Source organism: Diadema antillarum, unplaced genomic scaffold, assembly GCF_040938485.1.
Source record: "Diadema antillarum isolate AM-2024a unplaced genomic scaffold, OU_Dant_1.0 seq00001214_RagTag, whole genome shotgun sequence".
Taxonomy (NCBI): Eukaryota; Metazoa; Echinodermata; class Echinoidea; order Diadematoida; family Diadematidae; genus Diadema; species Diadema antillarum.
This window is the reverse complement of record NW_027272006.1, coordinates 108296-122862: the sequence shown is the minus strand read 5'-3', so window position 1 is coordinate 122862 and position 14567 is coordinate 108296. Positions and strand designations below refer to the sequence as shown.

Sequence of the window (14567 nt, the reverse complement as noted above, 5' to 3'; positions counted from 1 at the left end):
TCAATCCCCAAAGTGTACCGAGTCAATATGGAGGGGAACCGAGCAAGGGAAGGGTCGGACAGTCGGAGGGGGTCATGGGATATCCCCCTCCCATTCGAGGGTATTTATGCATTTTTAGAATCGAAATTCAACGATCTGGCGCTGACTTTATTTGGCATATCATAGGAAATATAGTAAGTCCGTCATCTATGGAGGGAGACCAAGTGGGGCAAGGATGTGGGAGGAAATATCCCGCTCCTATTCACATGAGGGAGCTTTTGCATTTTTATGATTGCAATTCAACGGTCTGGTGCACACTATTTGTTGGACAGTTAGAAAATTGTCAATCTCCAAAGCAATAATCGATACATGGAGGGGAAGCTATAAGCACGGGGGAGGGTGTGTCCTCCATCCAGTCCCACACTAGGGAGTTTCACATAATTGAAATGAAAACATCTCGTATGACACGTTTATGATTGAATATTTGGGAATTGTCAATCAAAAAAGTGTAAATCATGAATAGGAACCGAATGAGGGAAGGGTAAATTGAGAGACTTACCACTCCCGCATAAAGGAACTTTTTTTTTTTTTTTTAAAGTGAAGCAACAGCTCTGGTGCTACGGAAATTATACCAATCTCCCGAGTTAACTAAGTGTATGGAGGGGACCTAGCGCTTAGCGGGGGAGGGAGTGAGAGTGAGTAGGCCTGTATGCCCCTCCCACTCGAGGGAGATTGTGCATTTTCAGAATTGAAATTCCGTGCACATCTTTGGTGAAATATTTGAACAATTTTCCATCAAAAATGTCCGCACATCGGGAATTATTTTGGGGCAAAATTATATGTTTGCCCCCGCCCCATATTTTCGTGGGGGGGGGGGGGGGGGCAATATGTATCGGTTGAGATATCTATTGAACAAGATATGATCATATAGCGTTATTGACATAGAAATGTTAATCTGCTAAATTTCTTGTGAAGGCAGATTGGTAGCCAGTTTATATTTGCACATATCCCTTGAACACAATGCGTGTTTCTTTGATCTTGTCGGGCCTGCAAACCCTCCCACGAATCTGTACCACTAAACAACGAATAACAAACACAAGAACAGACAATTTCCTTCATTCTTAGCCTGAGCAAGGGTGTTACGCTCTTCTGACTGTTCAAACGCTCGTCTTGCTATTTCTGTTTCAGATGGTAGTGAGATACATTTTTCGAATCAAATACTAAGAATTTAAATGACATCCTTGTTTTGTTAATATCTGCATGGTTGCCACTACTAGTACCTCATTTAACTGGACTAGGATCAAAGGACTATTTCAAGTGGATAAAACATGCCAAAAACATTCGAATGTTGAGAAACACTTCAATGCTTGATCTAAGACTAGGTGTAAACAAGCAATGATCGTGTGACACCTGGCGTTTCGATAGAAGGCTAAACATTGTGTAATTGGGCGTCTAGTCGGTTCGTATGGCGAATGTTAGAACCCACGGCTTGGAACCATGTAAACTGTGTATTCCAAACTTCATAGACAGCATGCTTTGAATGTTAGCATGGTGCACGTCGATATTGCCATGGCTTTCTTCAGCTTTTGTTCTCTGCTTGGATGGATATTTTACATATCTACTGTGTTTTTATCGCAGGGACAAAGTTATGTTTCCACTTGGTTCGCAGACTCTTTATTCGTACGTAAACGCATGTCGGTATGGCACGACCACAAATATTCTCATTTCCCCGAGTCGGAAAGACTACGACGGCTGGAGGAAGTGAAACGCATGTTTCAGTTTGGCTACGACAATTATATGAAATATGCATTTCCTTTGGATGAACTAGATCCCATTCACTGCTCTGGACGTGGACCAGATCGCGAGAATCCGTAAGTAGAACAAAAAATTAGAAACCATACTGCCATACGTGTGAAAGACATATTGTAGTCCCACTAATTCACTCTCGTGTCAGTTACTGTGTGACAGTAGGGCCAGCAGCAGGCAGGGCAGGGCCTAACCCCGTCGCGGGGCGCTGTAACACAGTAACAATTTGCCCTTTACGGTACGTATGTGTCCGTATGGGGTCGCTGCTGCGGTTAGGCAGGGCCATTCACATCACAGGAGGCGTTTTGTTCTGATGCAAATGATGTGATGTTAGTTTATACTTTATAGGTTATGCTGGTTCAGTAGTAGTAGCATGACTGCCCTGTAATGTTAATCTTAGTCAATGTAAATTGAAAAAGAATAATCCATTTGATGTCATAGATATTCATTGATTGCTGTTCACTGCTGCACATACAAATTACAAGTAAATTCAAAGTTTATCTTTTACCTATTTATTATTTATTTATTTAGTTATTTATTCATATATTATTCATTTATTCAGTCATTCAGTCATTCATCTAGTTTATTTTTGGTTGGGGGTTGAGTAACGCAAGCTGCCCATGATTCACCCACAATGGCGTCCAAAATTTGAGCACCTGCTATCAGCTATCAGTATCAGTACTTTAACATGCAAGTGCTACATATTATAGGGTCTATGTCAGTTCGGGAAACCCACTCACAAGGGGGGCCCCTCCTTATAAGTAACCCGTCCCCCTTATAAGTAACCCCGTCCCCCTTATAAGTAACCCCCGGGGCACCCCTTATAAGGAGTCTCCACGCTTTTTTGCAATGCAACGCGAAAATGAAAGGACTGCGGCAATTCGCTTGATTATGTCCATAAAGCTTCACAAGTTTCCTAGTTACTCACGAAATTTGAGCAAAATCGGTTCGAGGCATCATATCTAAAATCATGGATTTAAATGCTTAAGCCACCTGAATGAACGAAAGTCTCCGTACTCAGTCGCCACGTCTGCACTCAAGCATTGCCGCGCCGCCGCGCCTGGCGACACTCACGCCAGTAATCGCTCGCATTTCAGCATTCGCATGGGTCGTTTGACATCGCATTTAAATCCATGATTTTAGATATGACGCCTCGAACCGATTTTGCTCAAATTTCGTGAGTAACTAGGAAACTTGTGAAGCTTTATAGACATAATCAAGCGAATTGCCGCAGTCCTTTCATTTTCGCGTTGCATCGCAAAAAAGCGTGGAGACTCCTTATAAGGGGTGCCCCGGGGGTTACTTATAAGGGGGACGGGGTTACTTATAAGGGGGACGGGTTACTTATAAGGAGGGGCCCCCCTTGTGAGTGGGTTTCCCGAACTGATGTACACATAGAAACCTATGCTTTTGACGTTTTGCTGATAAGTGCTGATAGGTGCTGATAAGTTTGAATATCAACCACTTACACAAGAAAGGTGGGACACTGATCTCCCTGACTGATCAGTGTAAATGAAAACTGCCTGGGCACTACAGTCATTGTAGGAGTTCCTTGATCAATTCGACCATACAACCACAAGTTTGTGTGTCTGTAAGTGTGAGAAGACAGAAAAAGGTCTAGTTTATCTACAGCTTTGCTTTCATCGTAAATATCATTATCATCTGAGAAAAGGAGTGCAATACTTGAAAGGTACGTGCAAGCATCTGCAAGGAGATTTTAGATGTAAACATTGTGAACCAATGGCAAAATTTTGTCAGTTCCGTTTGTTATTTTTTCCTTTTTTAAACTTTATCTTAAACTAAGCTCTACATCAACATCCATGTTTATTAATTTGATGATAATTAATTTATAGCATACTTGGCTTTTGCACCTGTTGTACAGAGTCGAGTCTCTATCATTTTGTTTGCTTCTTGTCATACAGCTTGTAAGTGTTTTAAGTGCAGAGGGACTTTTGTAACTAAAGCATCCAGTATGAATTTTGCCAAATCAATTTTGTGTCCTGAAGTCTTCTTTGCCTTTGGAGCATTTCTTAAAATAAGAATAGAAGCTTGTGATTTTGATCAGATATGTACATGAAATATGTCATCTTCAAAAGTTAGCAGGGTTATCAAGGGAAATATCAAGTGCATTTTTGCATATTAATTCTGTGTATAATCAATGTCAAGAGATATCCACCAGGTATGTGGAAATGTAATGCAAAAATATGTACAACACAACTTGTACACGCATATGTGTCGGGAGTGAAGTACAGGTATACAGTAGAATGTCATGGAATGAAATGTACAGGTAGCCAGAAAGACAGAGTAGATGCTACAGTCCATTCTGATTATCAAAAGATGCACAACTGTAGATACATACATGGACATTGTGTAGATCGCCATTTGCTTTCTCTTTTTATAATTTTTTACGTTACAGTAGAGGTATATAAAATAGGGTGATGCTTTTATTTCATGAGATATGGAGGGAATGCATCATACATCTTGTGTACATGCACAACAACCCCCAAACACCCAGATATCATAAACTTGATAAAACAAAGTGACACCAAACAGATGACCTGTCTTAAGAGGCCATTGTACTTGAAGCTCAAAATGCTCAAATGTCACCCATATGATGATTGAAAAATAAGTGGAGAAGGGCCTGTAATGTTTTGACTTGTCAAGGTATATCCTGCACTCGTTATTTGTGAGAAGAGGTCCACTGTTGTACTCTGTCCTAGGCATGTACTAGGTGTTTCAAAAAACATTTCCCACTTTTGATCATTAATAGTTCAAAAACTATTCATCCGATAAAACTGTCATTGATATGAGTAATAGCTGGATAGTGTACAATTTGGTTGAAGATAATTTGCACGTGAAAGCATAAATCAGTTTCATTAAATCTAAGATTGATTTTGAAGTAAGGTTTCAGATTTTGGTCAAATTTTAACCCTCTGTACAAAAATTGAACTTTGCACAGGAACCAATGATGTGTATGTGAGTGTGTGCTCACAATGGCCCTGAACAATGGACATGCCTGAACCACCTGTTGACTAGGCGTCAGTCTCGCGCTCCCTGGCACATGAATGCTTAATCAATAATTCATGTGGATTGCCCTGGGCACTGCTAGTCTGAATTCATGCACGGTAAAGTGCTTGCAAACACCACATTTTGTTCCAGCTGGCAATCGTTTTCAAATTTTGCTTCACATATCACTAAATTTGGGATATAAATAAGAATAAATTATCTAAAGTTCCTCATTTTAATACAACTGTCTATAACTGATTAGATAGTCTGACAAATTTTTCGCTTATTCGATAAAAAGAGATCATTTTTGGTAAAGAGTTCAGCAGCATTTATCATTGGGGCAATTTGTTTCACAGTAGATTAATTTAAGGCTCCATATACACAAGTGTTTACTCTTTGCTTCCTGTCACCATGTTTACGATAGAACAGAAGGTTTTCATTGTAATTTCGTTTTTCAGAAGTAGGGAGAGCACTGTCACGACTCAACGACAGTATCGGCAGGCGTTTGACTTTACACAGATACTGCCAGGGGCTGAATAAAGACTAGTTGTGATAGTGGAATTTCTCATGAATAAATAATGAAGCATTCAAACCCTGGCTATTGTTCAGGACCATTGTCAGGGTGTTAACCACACACTCCCATACACACCCATTGACCCCTGTGCAAAGTGAAATTTTGTACAGAGGGTTGAAAATAGGGCAAACTCTGGAACCTAACTGTGAAATTAATCATGGATTTCATGAAACTGATTTATGCTTTCATATTTAAACCACGTTCAACCAAATTGTACACTATTCAGCTATCACTCATATCAATGACAATGCTATCTGATATATAGTTTTTTAATTATTAAGAATGAAAAGTGGGAAATGTTTTTTGAAACACCTAGTATTATAGGCTTTTTTTTCTTGCACAGACTGTTTGAAATACAATGTACAACATGCCTGTACATGTACACTGTACTACTTTTACTTTCACACCTTTGCACAATACTGAATTATATTTTCATTTGATATCACTTACAAGAATGAAAAAAATTGCTTTCATTGCACATGAATGCCTCTAATTTCGATTACTGTATATATCTATCCTTTGTTTTGTTTTTGTGTTATCTTGTTTCTTTCACAGAGGAAACTTGAATATCAATGATGTACTTGGTGACTTTTCGTTAACACTAATTGACAGTCTGGACACCTTAGCAGTAAGTCACATCACTTTTCATGTCTGCCAAACTGCATGCACTTCCCATTCCCTTCTAGTCTATTCTAGTCTAAGTGTAAAGCACTCAAGGCATTCTTTTATTTGATCCTTGTTGATTTAGTTTATCTTTAAATATGAAATTGTTCTTTGTAAGGAGGGGGTAGAAAATGTGTCAGCTTATACTGTAGCTGAAGTGTAAAGCAATGACATTTAGCTTTTTTAAAAACTTGAAATGACAACAATTGTAAGTTTATAAAGTCTTTACTTCATTATAAATTTATATTTCATGCCAGAATGAGATACTTCAGAGAACTTCAAGTTGTTTATTTCAAGTTATATAGATGATACCACAGATGGGAAAATGAAAAGAACTCAGAGAGACTGTTCCTCCTCTTAGTCATTCTTCTGGTTGTTAACTGTTCACTTTAGATATAACTTAAGAGAGTTGTTTGATATAGTATAACTTCTGTGATATGTTCGATATCAGTACACGGTATATAGTTGGTATCCTTGTTGTTGCTTAGCTATTGGTGATCGTTTGAAACAAATTTATCAGAATTATGAACTTTATCATTTGTCTATTGCTATGCTTTCATTTAAATTTGTGCATGACTCCAACCCCTTGTAAAACTGATTTTCTGTTTCTCTTATGTACATGTACCTTCCCAATTTTAGCATGCACTGATCACAAGTTGCACTTTTCTACAATTTATCCGTGAATTACATTCTTTCCTCACAAGTAATGAAAATGATTTTCTGTAAAATCTATCATGACTTTGAATATTAAGTGTAAGAGAATCCTTTATTGTTGCTTTTCTCTCACAGATTTTACGCTTTGCATTTTACATGATTGTATGTAGTAATATGGCAACACCTTTATTCCAATGTAGTTCTAGGAAGTATTGATACACTGCTCATTATTGATGATAAATGAGACAAGATTTCACAAGATACATTTGTATGTTTGTGGTTGAATGTGCAAACAAATTATGTAATATGTCTTGTTGAATTTTCTTCTTTGTAACTGTTCAGATACTTGGGAATGCCAGTGAGTTCCAACGGGCTGTAAATCTGGTTGTAGAAACTGTGTCATTTGATAAAAATACTACAGTGCAAGTATTTGAATCAACAATACGGTAAGTAACTGACACTTAGATTTGACACAGGGTGTAAAAACTGCCCGTAAGCTGCTGCATAGCTGACTGACTGAAAATGATATTTCTCAAAACTGTAACAAATGTTTCAGTAGACATCAACTGCAATATTTTGGTCAAGGAAAATTGCTGAAGCTGTTTTTATTATTGAAGTTTATCTCTGTGTGTGTGAGTAGAGAGTAGTACAGTAGTATTTCAACAAGTGCTATTTGCTGCATACATCGTATTTTGTAAGATAGCACTTCAGTACGCAGGGTGTAAAGTGTCAGGGGTCAAATACCAATGTAAATATCATTAGGCAAGACTAGAGTGGATGGTAAATGATAGCAACCAGCAGAATTGCTTATTTTTAAATAAGAGATGGTTTGCATTGTTGCATGGATTGGAAGTCCAGTATATTAAGCATCGAAATTACACAATGAGCATCCTGACAGTGTTTTTGTGGGTGCTGTTTATCATTTTTGTCAGAAAGCTTGCGTACAGCTGACAGATGTTTGTACCAAAATGTGTGATTTTTGCCTGCAAAGAATGTTTATACTTTGCATCAGTGTGTTTTTTAGATCTGCAGAGGGATTAAAATCCTAGTCATGTCAATCATATGGCATCTACATGAAATCTACAGCAAACTATCTAAAGTATGTTAACCCTGTGCAAAGTGTACACAGAAACTTGTTTTGGGAAGACTGTGAATGTAAAGGGGGTATTACCAACCCCATATTTGCACACAGGGTAATAGGAGGCCTGCTGTCAGCTCACCTGTTGATGACAGACCCCCTCCAGCCTCTTGGTGACTTGACTCCTCCAGACTACAACAAAGAGCTCCTCCACCTGGCCCACGACCTTGCAACAAGACTCCTCCCAGCCTTTGAGAATACCTCCACCGGTCTTCCACATCCTAGGGTGAGGAGAGAAACTTTCCTTATACTATACGCCATATATTTCACAAGGATTTTGATATCGTGAATTTCTTGAGTCAGGTCCTCTTTGCATATTTTACAACACACGAAAGTATTAACTCTGATTCCGACTTGAATGTGGCATGCATACATTTCTCCATCCATTACTGTATTCCACGATTGTGAATTTAACCATTTGCAAAATTATTTGACATTCCCGATTCATGAAAAAAATTAGACTTGCTAAATATATGGCATATATATACAGTAGCTGTTTGATGGCGGCACATTTTATCTTTTACTAATAATGTTTTTGTAACTACAATTGTATTGTATTTCAATGCATTGTAGTGCCTTGTACTGTATTGCATTGCTTGTTTGTAAATCGCTTTATTTTAGTCACTTTTTAATGGCTGGCATTCATGATAAAATTAGTTTATAGATACTTTAATAGTGTACGGAAAGCCCAAAGGTGGTTCTTAGAATGTTAGGCCATTTCAGGTATTCAAGATGTTAAAAATTTGATTGCAATTGGAATTGATTGTGTAGAGTTACATCCTATGGATCAATGGTTGATCAGGACAACAAAGAAAATTAAATGTCTTTGACCCAGTATACTAAGAAGTGTATGGGTATATATGATTACTATGATTGTTTTTCTGTGTATGCTGCAGGCTTTCTCTTTTTCACAGTCATGTATGAAGTCTTATAATACATGCCATGTATACATATTTTTAAAGTGATTTAGCTCAGCTGAATGTAGCATTTTACGCTGTGTAATTGCTGTCAAATAGTATAAAAATGTCATCAGTGGTATCTTCAACAAACATGATATATCATAATCATTTACTGTATCATATATCATGTAGTTGTGCCTCTATAATTTTAGCCGACTTATGTTTGTTTTTATTATACCCCCGCCAAATGAAGTTTGAAGGGGGTATATAGGAATCAGCGGACGGTCGGGCGGTCGGGTGGTCGGTCGGTCGGTCGGGCGGTCGGGCGGTCGGTCTGTTGCAAATCTTGCGTCGCGAACTACTTCCTCAGTTTTCAACCGATTCCCATAAAACTTGGCACAGATGTGTGCCTTGGGTTGTAGATGTGCAAGACGTATTTTTTGACAGTACCCAAAAGTATGTTGCCATGGTAACGGCATATTATGGGCAAAAATGGGTACAAATCTTGCGTCGCGAACTCCTCCCTCAGTTTTTGATCAATTTTTGTGAAATTAGGTACAGATGTTCATCTGAATATGTTAATGTGCAAGACACATATTTCCGCAGTGGCAAAAAGTGCGTTGCCATGGTAACGGCATGTTATTGGTAAAATATAGGGCAAAATGCTTCATGGCAAAACTGCTTCATCAGTTTTCTTCCAATTCTCATGGAATTCATATTGAATGTTTGTCTTAGGATATAGGTCAGCATGACACATTTCTTGACAGTGACAAAAAGTATGTTGCCATGGTAACAGCTCACATATTATGAGCCAAAATGATGGAAAATTTTGTGTTGCAAACTACTTCCTCAGTTTTTGCCCAATTTCCATGAAACTTGGTACAGATGTGTGCCTTTGGTTGTAGATGTGCAAGAAGCTTTTTTCGACTGTACCCGAAAGTACGTTGCCATGGTAACGGCATATTAATGGCAGAAGATCAAGGAAAGATCTTGCAGATTTAACTACTTCCTCAGTTTTTTGACCAAAGCTTATGAAATGTTGTTTTGACCAAAGCTTATGAAATGTTGTTTGGCGGGGGTATAACCAGTCGCTGTAGCGACATTTCTAGTTTTTCTCACTCCATTTGGTTTATATTGATTTGATAGTGAAATTGTATCCCATGCTGTGAATCTGCATCTGAACAGATCCACTGCTGGTAGGAGATCAGCAAAGGACTGTACATGGTGACGAGTCACAAGATTAATCCCAATGGCTCATTCTCCCCATGGTACAGGTCAATCTGTGCAGTGGTGTTCCCAAGGATGGTATCCAGGAGGCGTGTACGGCTGGAGCCGGCTCCTTGGTGCTAGAGTTTGGCTTGCTAAGCTCCCTCGTGCAGGACCCAGTGTTTGAGAGTCTGGCCCGCAAGGCAGTCACCGTCCTTCTTGAGCAACGATCTAATACTACTGGTCTCCTGGGTGAGAAATATGGGTGAAATAATCTTAAAATCTTAACCCGTTGAGGACGGACTGATTTCGCCATAACATGCATTTCCCATAGACACCTGCCCGAATATACTTGGGACTCGTCCTCAACAGGTTAAACCTGAAATCACAATTAAGAAATATTCAAGAAAAACTGAAGAGCTTGAATACAAAACCCACAAACACCATTTGCAAATGCTAATTTCATTATCAAAAAGAGAACATTTCACTCTTTCAGTGAAACTACACTTTTTACATAACATATTTTGAAGTTATTAAAGAATTTATGATATATATTTCAATTTCAGCAGCTTTAATGTCAAATATGTCAAGTTGATAAAAATGCAAAACATAGGTATTTGCATGTAAACTCTTCAACTAATATCATTGCCAGATACATGGCCTGACAGATGTCGTATTTTGAGTAGATAATGCAACGACTGTACAGCTCTTTATTCATCCTCACCCAAAAAGCGAAAACCACAAACCCAAACCAAGACAGAAGAGAACAAAATTAGAGGCTTGATACCTTACATCATGGGGCTGATTTTGGGCTAATGGGGCTGATTTCAGACTCTTGAGTACAGCTTGATTCCTTGCAAAAACTTGGCATACTCTGAGCTATGAGGATCTTACATTTGACATAGGACTATTTGAAGGACTGAAGAATGGATCATAGAAATGCATGCCATTAAAATTTTCTCCACTTTATAACACTTGCATTGCACATGGGAAATTACTGTAAAACATGACGTTTTCACAGCATGAAATTTTTGTGAATTGGAGCCGATGACCTTTTTCGTGGCATGAAATTTTCGCGAGTTGCCTCTAACATTGAATGCGTATAGTGTAGACAAGAACTTTCGCGTTCAAAGTTTTATTTTCTGTTGCTGTAATTGAATCTATGCACCTGCCAATCCGTCTGTATGAACAGGTGCATTACAACTGATGTGTCAATAAATTAGCGAAGTTCTTGCCGTGCGAATAGATACAGGGAAGTCTGAGCACTTTACGATCTGATTTTGCTATAACTCACATTTCCCATAGACATGTGCCTGAGTATACTCGGGACTGGTCTTCCATGGGTAAAGACTCTTCATGGCATGTAGAAAATGTGATAATCCTATTTATGCTTATATATATTTTTGGCAAAAACATTAATCTATTTATGTGTCGATCCATTCCTCTAGTCACATACAGTATCTGTCTTTCTGTTTGTTGCCATACTGTTCTATCCATTTTCCAGGAAATGTCATCAACATCCAGACTGGTGAATGGATTGGAGTACAGAGTGGGCTTGGAGCTGGCCAGGATTCCTTCTATGAATACCTCTTAAAGGTACTGTCCTATCACCTTGCACCTTATTATCTCATGTTAACTCACAGTGCCGTGGTCAGAGGAGGACTCCAGCAAATTTTGCTCATATATACACACTTTTCTTTGCCCATATATTTTGCTTTGCCCATATATCAGAAGCCCATAAATAATGTTTTGTTTTCCATGTATTGCATTGCCCTTGTACAAGTGTTTGTATGTCAAATTGTATGGCTGGTAGGGAAAAGCAATTTTTCTTGTGATATCAAGAGAATGATATCAGCTCCTGATGGCAGGAAGCAGAATATACAACTTTTTTTGAGTTGATTTTTCAGAATCTAGTACTTTTTTGTAAAGCAAAGGATTGATGTACTTACATGTGCAACATGAATTAATACATTGTAAGCAGAGGATGATTTGTACCATGTACCATGTACCATGATTTGTTACCATGTATATTTGTGGGCAAAAGTATGGCATCTGTTTCCTCTAGTACAGAAATGAGATAACTCTCTCTTGTCCATGGAACACACTTTAAGTTTTATAGTGAAATGAAAAGACATCCCAAGACTATTTCATCTTTAAATTTGAGGATAGGGAGTAGACTGGTGAGGATAGTTTATTGGAAAATGTAAAATGTGCTATTCTTGTGTTGGTTTTTACATGCAGTTGAGTTTTCATAGTTGGTAAAAGCAGGGGGGTGTTTCATCAACGAGTTTGTCGGAGGTTTTCACCGACAAATTTGCTATCAGCCAATCAGACGCAAGGATTTCACTAGCTTTTAACAGTTGTCAGTGTAAATCCAGAGACTCCAACCCCCAGCACCTTCTGATCTGGAGATTCTCCCGCCTGAAACCCCTAGCAAACGGGAGACTCCAAGTTTATGTGTGCGAAGTTCCTAGGGTTCTAGATGCTCTCTGGTGCTTTCTAAGGCTTATTTTTTCAACATACAATAGCAATAAGTAAGAAATCCTTCCCAACGGGAGACACAGAGCCAGGGCGGGAGAAATTAAATCTCAAGCGGGAGAACGGGAGATTTTGCAAAAATGGGTTTTCGGCGGGAGATCTCCCATCGAAAACGGGAGAGTTGGAGTCTCTGTAAATCACTGACAAAAAGTTTCATGAAACGGTCCCCTGGAGTTTGACAAAATGGCCAAAAACTTTATATTTGGACTTATTTATGTAATGTCTAATGTCTGTGTAAATTGATTTGCATCTCTTTTGTCTTACCGTGTAGAGCTTCATCATGTTTGGGGACCATCAATATCTGGAAGCCTTCAACGAGCTCTACAGCAGCGTCAAGAAGTATATGCGGAAAGGGTTAGTGCCTTCGTTATATGCCAGAATGTAGAGCGCTGTGTAAGTACCACACTCTGTGTCTTGCTGGCATTTTCGTCTCTATCACTCACTCTCTCTCTCTCTCTCTGACAATGATGATTTTAATAGGAATGTACTCCTTTATGGTCAAGGAGAGAAATGGCAATTTTAACCCATTGGCCCAAATTCACGAAGGTGGTACAAATGAAACCATGGTTTAAACCATGGACAAAAACCATGGAGCGGCAAGTGTCGCAAGAAATATTTTGTTACGAAATTGGTCATTTCGTCGACAAAATGACCGTTTAGTTAACAAAATTATCATTTCGTGGATGAAATGTTCACTTAGTTACTAAATGTAGTCATTTTATTACAAAATAATCATTTCATCAACAAAATGACTGATTTTGTAACGAAATATTCCATGCGACACTTGGCGCTCCATGGTTTTTGTCCATGGTTTAAACCATGGTTGCATTTGTACCACCTTCGTGAATTTGGGCCATTGAGGACTGACTGATTTTGCTATAACATGCATTTCCAATAGACACCTGCCGGAGTTTTCTCGGGACTTGTCCTCAATGGTTTAAGTTTCTGTGAAGTAAAGATCATGTTAGTCTCCCATACCATATTCATCGTAGTATCTTCTTAAAGACTGGATCCACTTCATTCCACCAAAAGGGATCGGTTTTAAAGGCACAGTTTACCTTTGGGAGCAGTGATTTCAAAAATGTTCAAGATATCACATTTGATGCATATGTTTAGGTCCGTTGTGTCACAAAACATCCTACCATGTAAAATGTTTGCAATAAAGCCTAAAATATACGGAGATATCAGTGTTTTTCGCAATAAACCGTAACTGTAGATGGTTTAGTCTGGAAACATTCTTATTATAACTATTGTTTACGTTTTGTGTATTTAACAACACTTAACATCGATTATACAGATTCAAATTTTTACAGTTGTTGTTTCTATCCCTGACTCACATTTTAGAGTTATTTTAAAGCACTAATGCTGGATTTTTGTTTCATCTGCAAATGGTAAATTATGCCTTTAAGGACAATGTGCAGTGATTATGTTTATTTATTTATTCATCATTTATGCTGAGAGTATTTTTTTTTTACTGGTGTGATAAGCTTAGAATCAGTTGATAAAATCAGATTTAGTTAGCAGAGAAGCAGAGAAAAGATTGCACTTATGATCTATATTTATACCCCCCCCCCCCATACAAGAAACGAAGTGTGTAAGGGGGTATATAGTGGTTTGTGGGGGGAGGTAACAGTATGAATTTTCTGCTCATGCTGGAAATGTTTCTCCAAACTGGGTCTTATGAAGTATTCAGAATTGACAATGTAATTTTAAATCACCTCTTGCCATATTTAGTATAGTTGAATGAAGAGTGGCATGACAGTGCATGTCACTATATATTATGCTGTTAATGTTGCAAACTGTGACAATTGTGAATAGATTGGAGTATCGTATCCTGACATGTAAGAGCACCCCAATGACTGCTGGCTATTCATTTGTGGTAAGTGAAACGTTTTGGCAGAATTAGTTATCCATAATTGTTCTGTACAATCTCTTCACAGGCGCGAATCGTGTCGATCTGGTATCGGAGACAGCCCCCTCTATGTCAACGTTAACATGAACAATGGCCGCATGCTTAACAACTGGATTGATGCCCTTCAAGCAGCATTTTCTGGAGTACAGGTGAGCAACTCATTAGAGAGCTCCTTCAGTAAAGGAACAATGC

At 38.5% G+C, this 14567-nt stretch overlaps 1 protein-coding gene across 1 annotated transcript in view; it reads left to right on the top strand.

The window, feature by feature from the left end:
• Positions 1-1527: 1527 nt before the first annotated feature.
• LOC139744836 (ER degradation-enhancing alpha-mannosidase-like protein 1) overlaps positions 1528-14567 on the top strand; it is a 28113-nt gene continuing 15073 nt past the window's right edge. The window contains exons 1-8 of the mRNA XM_071655248.1: positions 1528-1850; positions 5921-5993; positions 7025-7128; positions 7875-8046; positions 9994-10177; positions 11430-11521; positions 12735-12817; positions 14404-14524. Coding sequence (XP_071511349.1) covers positions 1528-1850; positions 5921-5993; positions 7025-7128; positions 7875-8046; positions 9994-10177; positions 11430-11521; positions 12735-12817; positions 14404-14524 — 1152 coding nt within the window. The remainder of the gene's footprint in view (positions 1851-5920; positions 5994-7024; positions 7129-7874; positions 8047-9993; positions 10178-11429; positions 11522-12734; positions 12818-14403; positions 14525-14567) is intronic.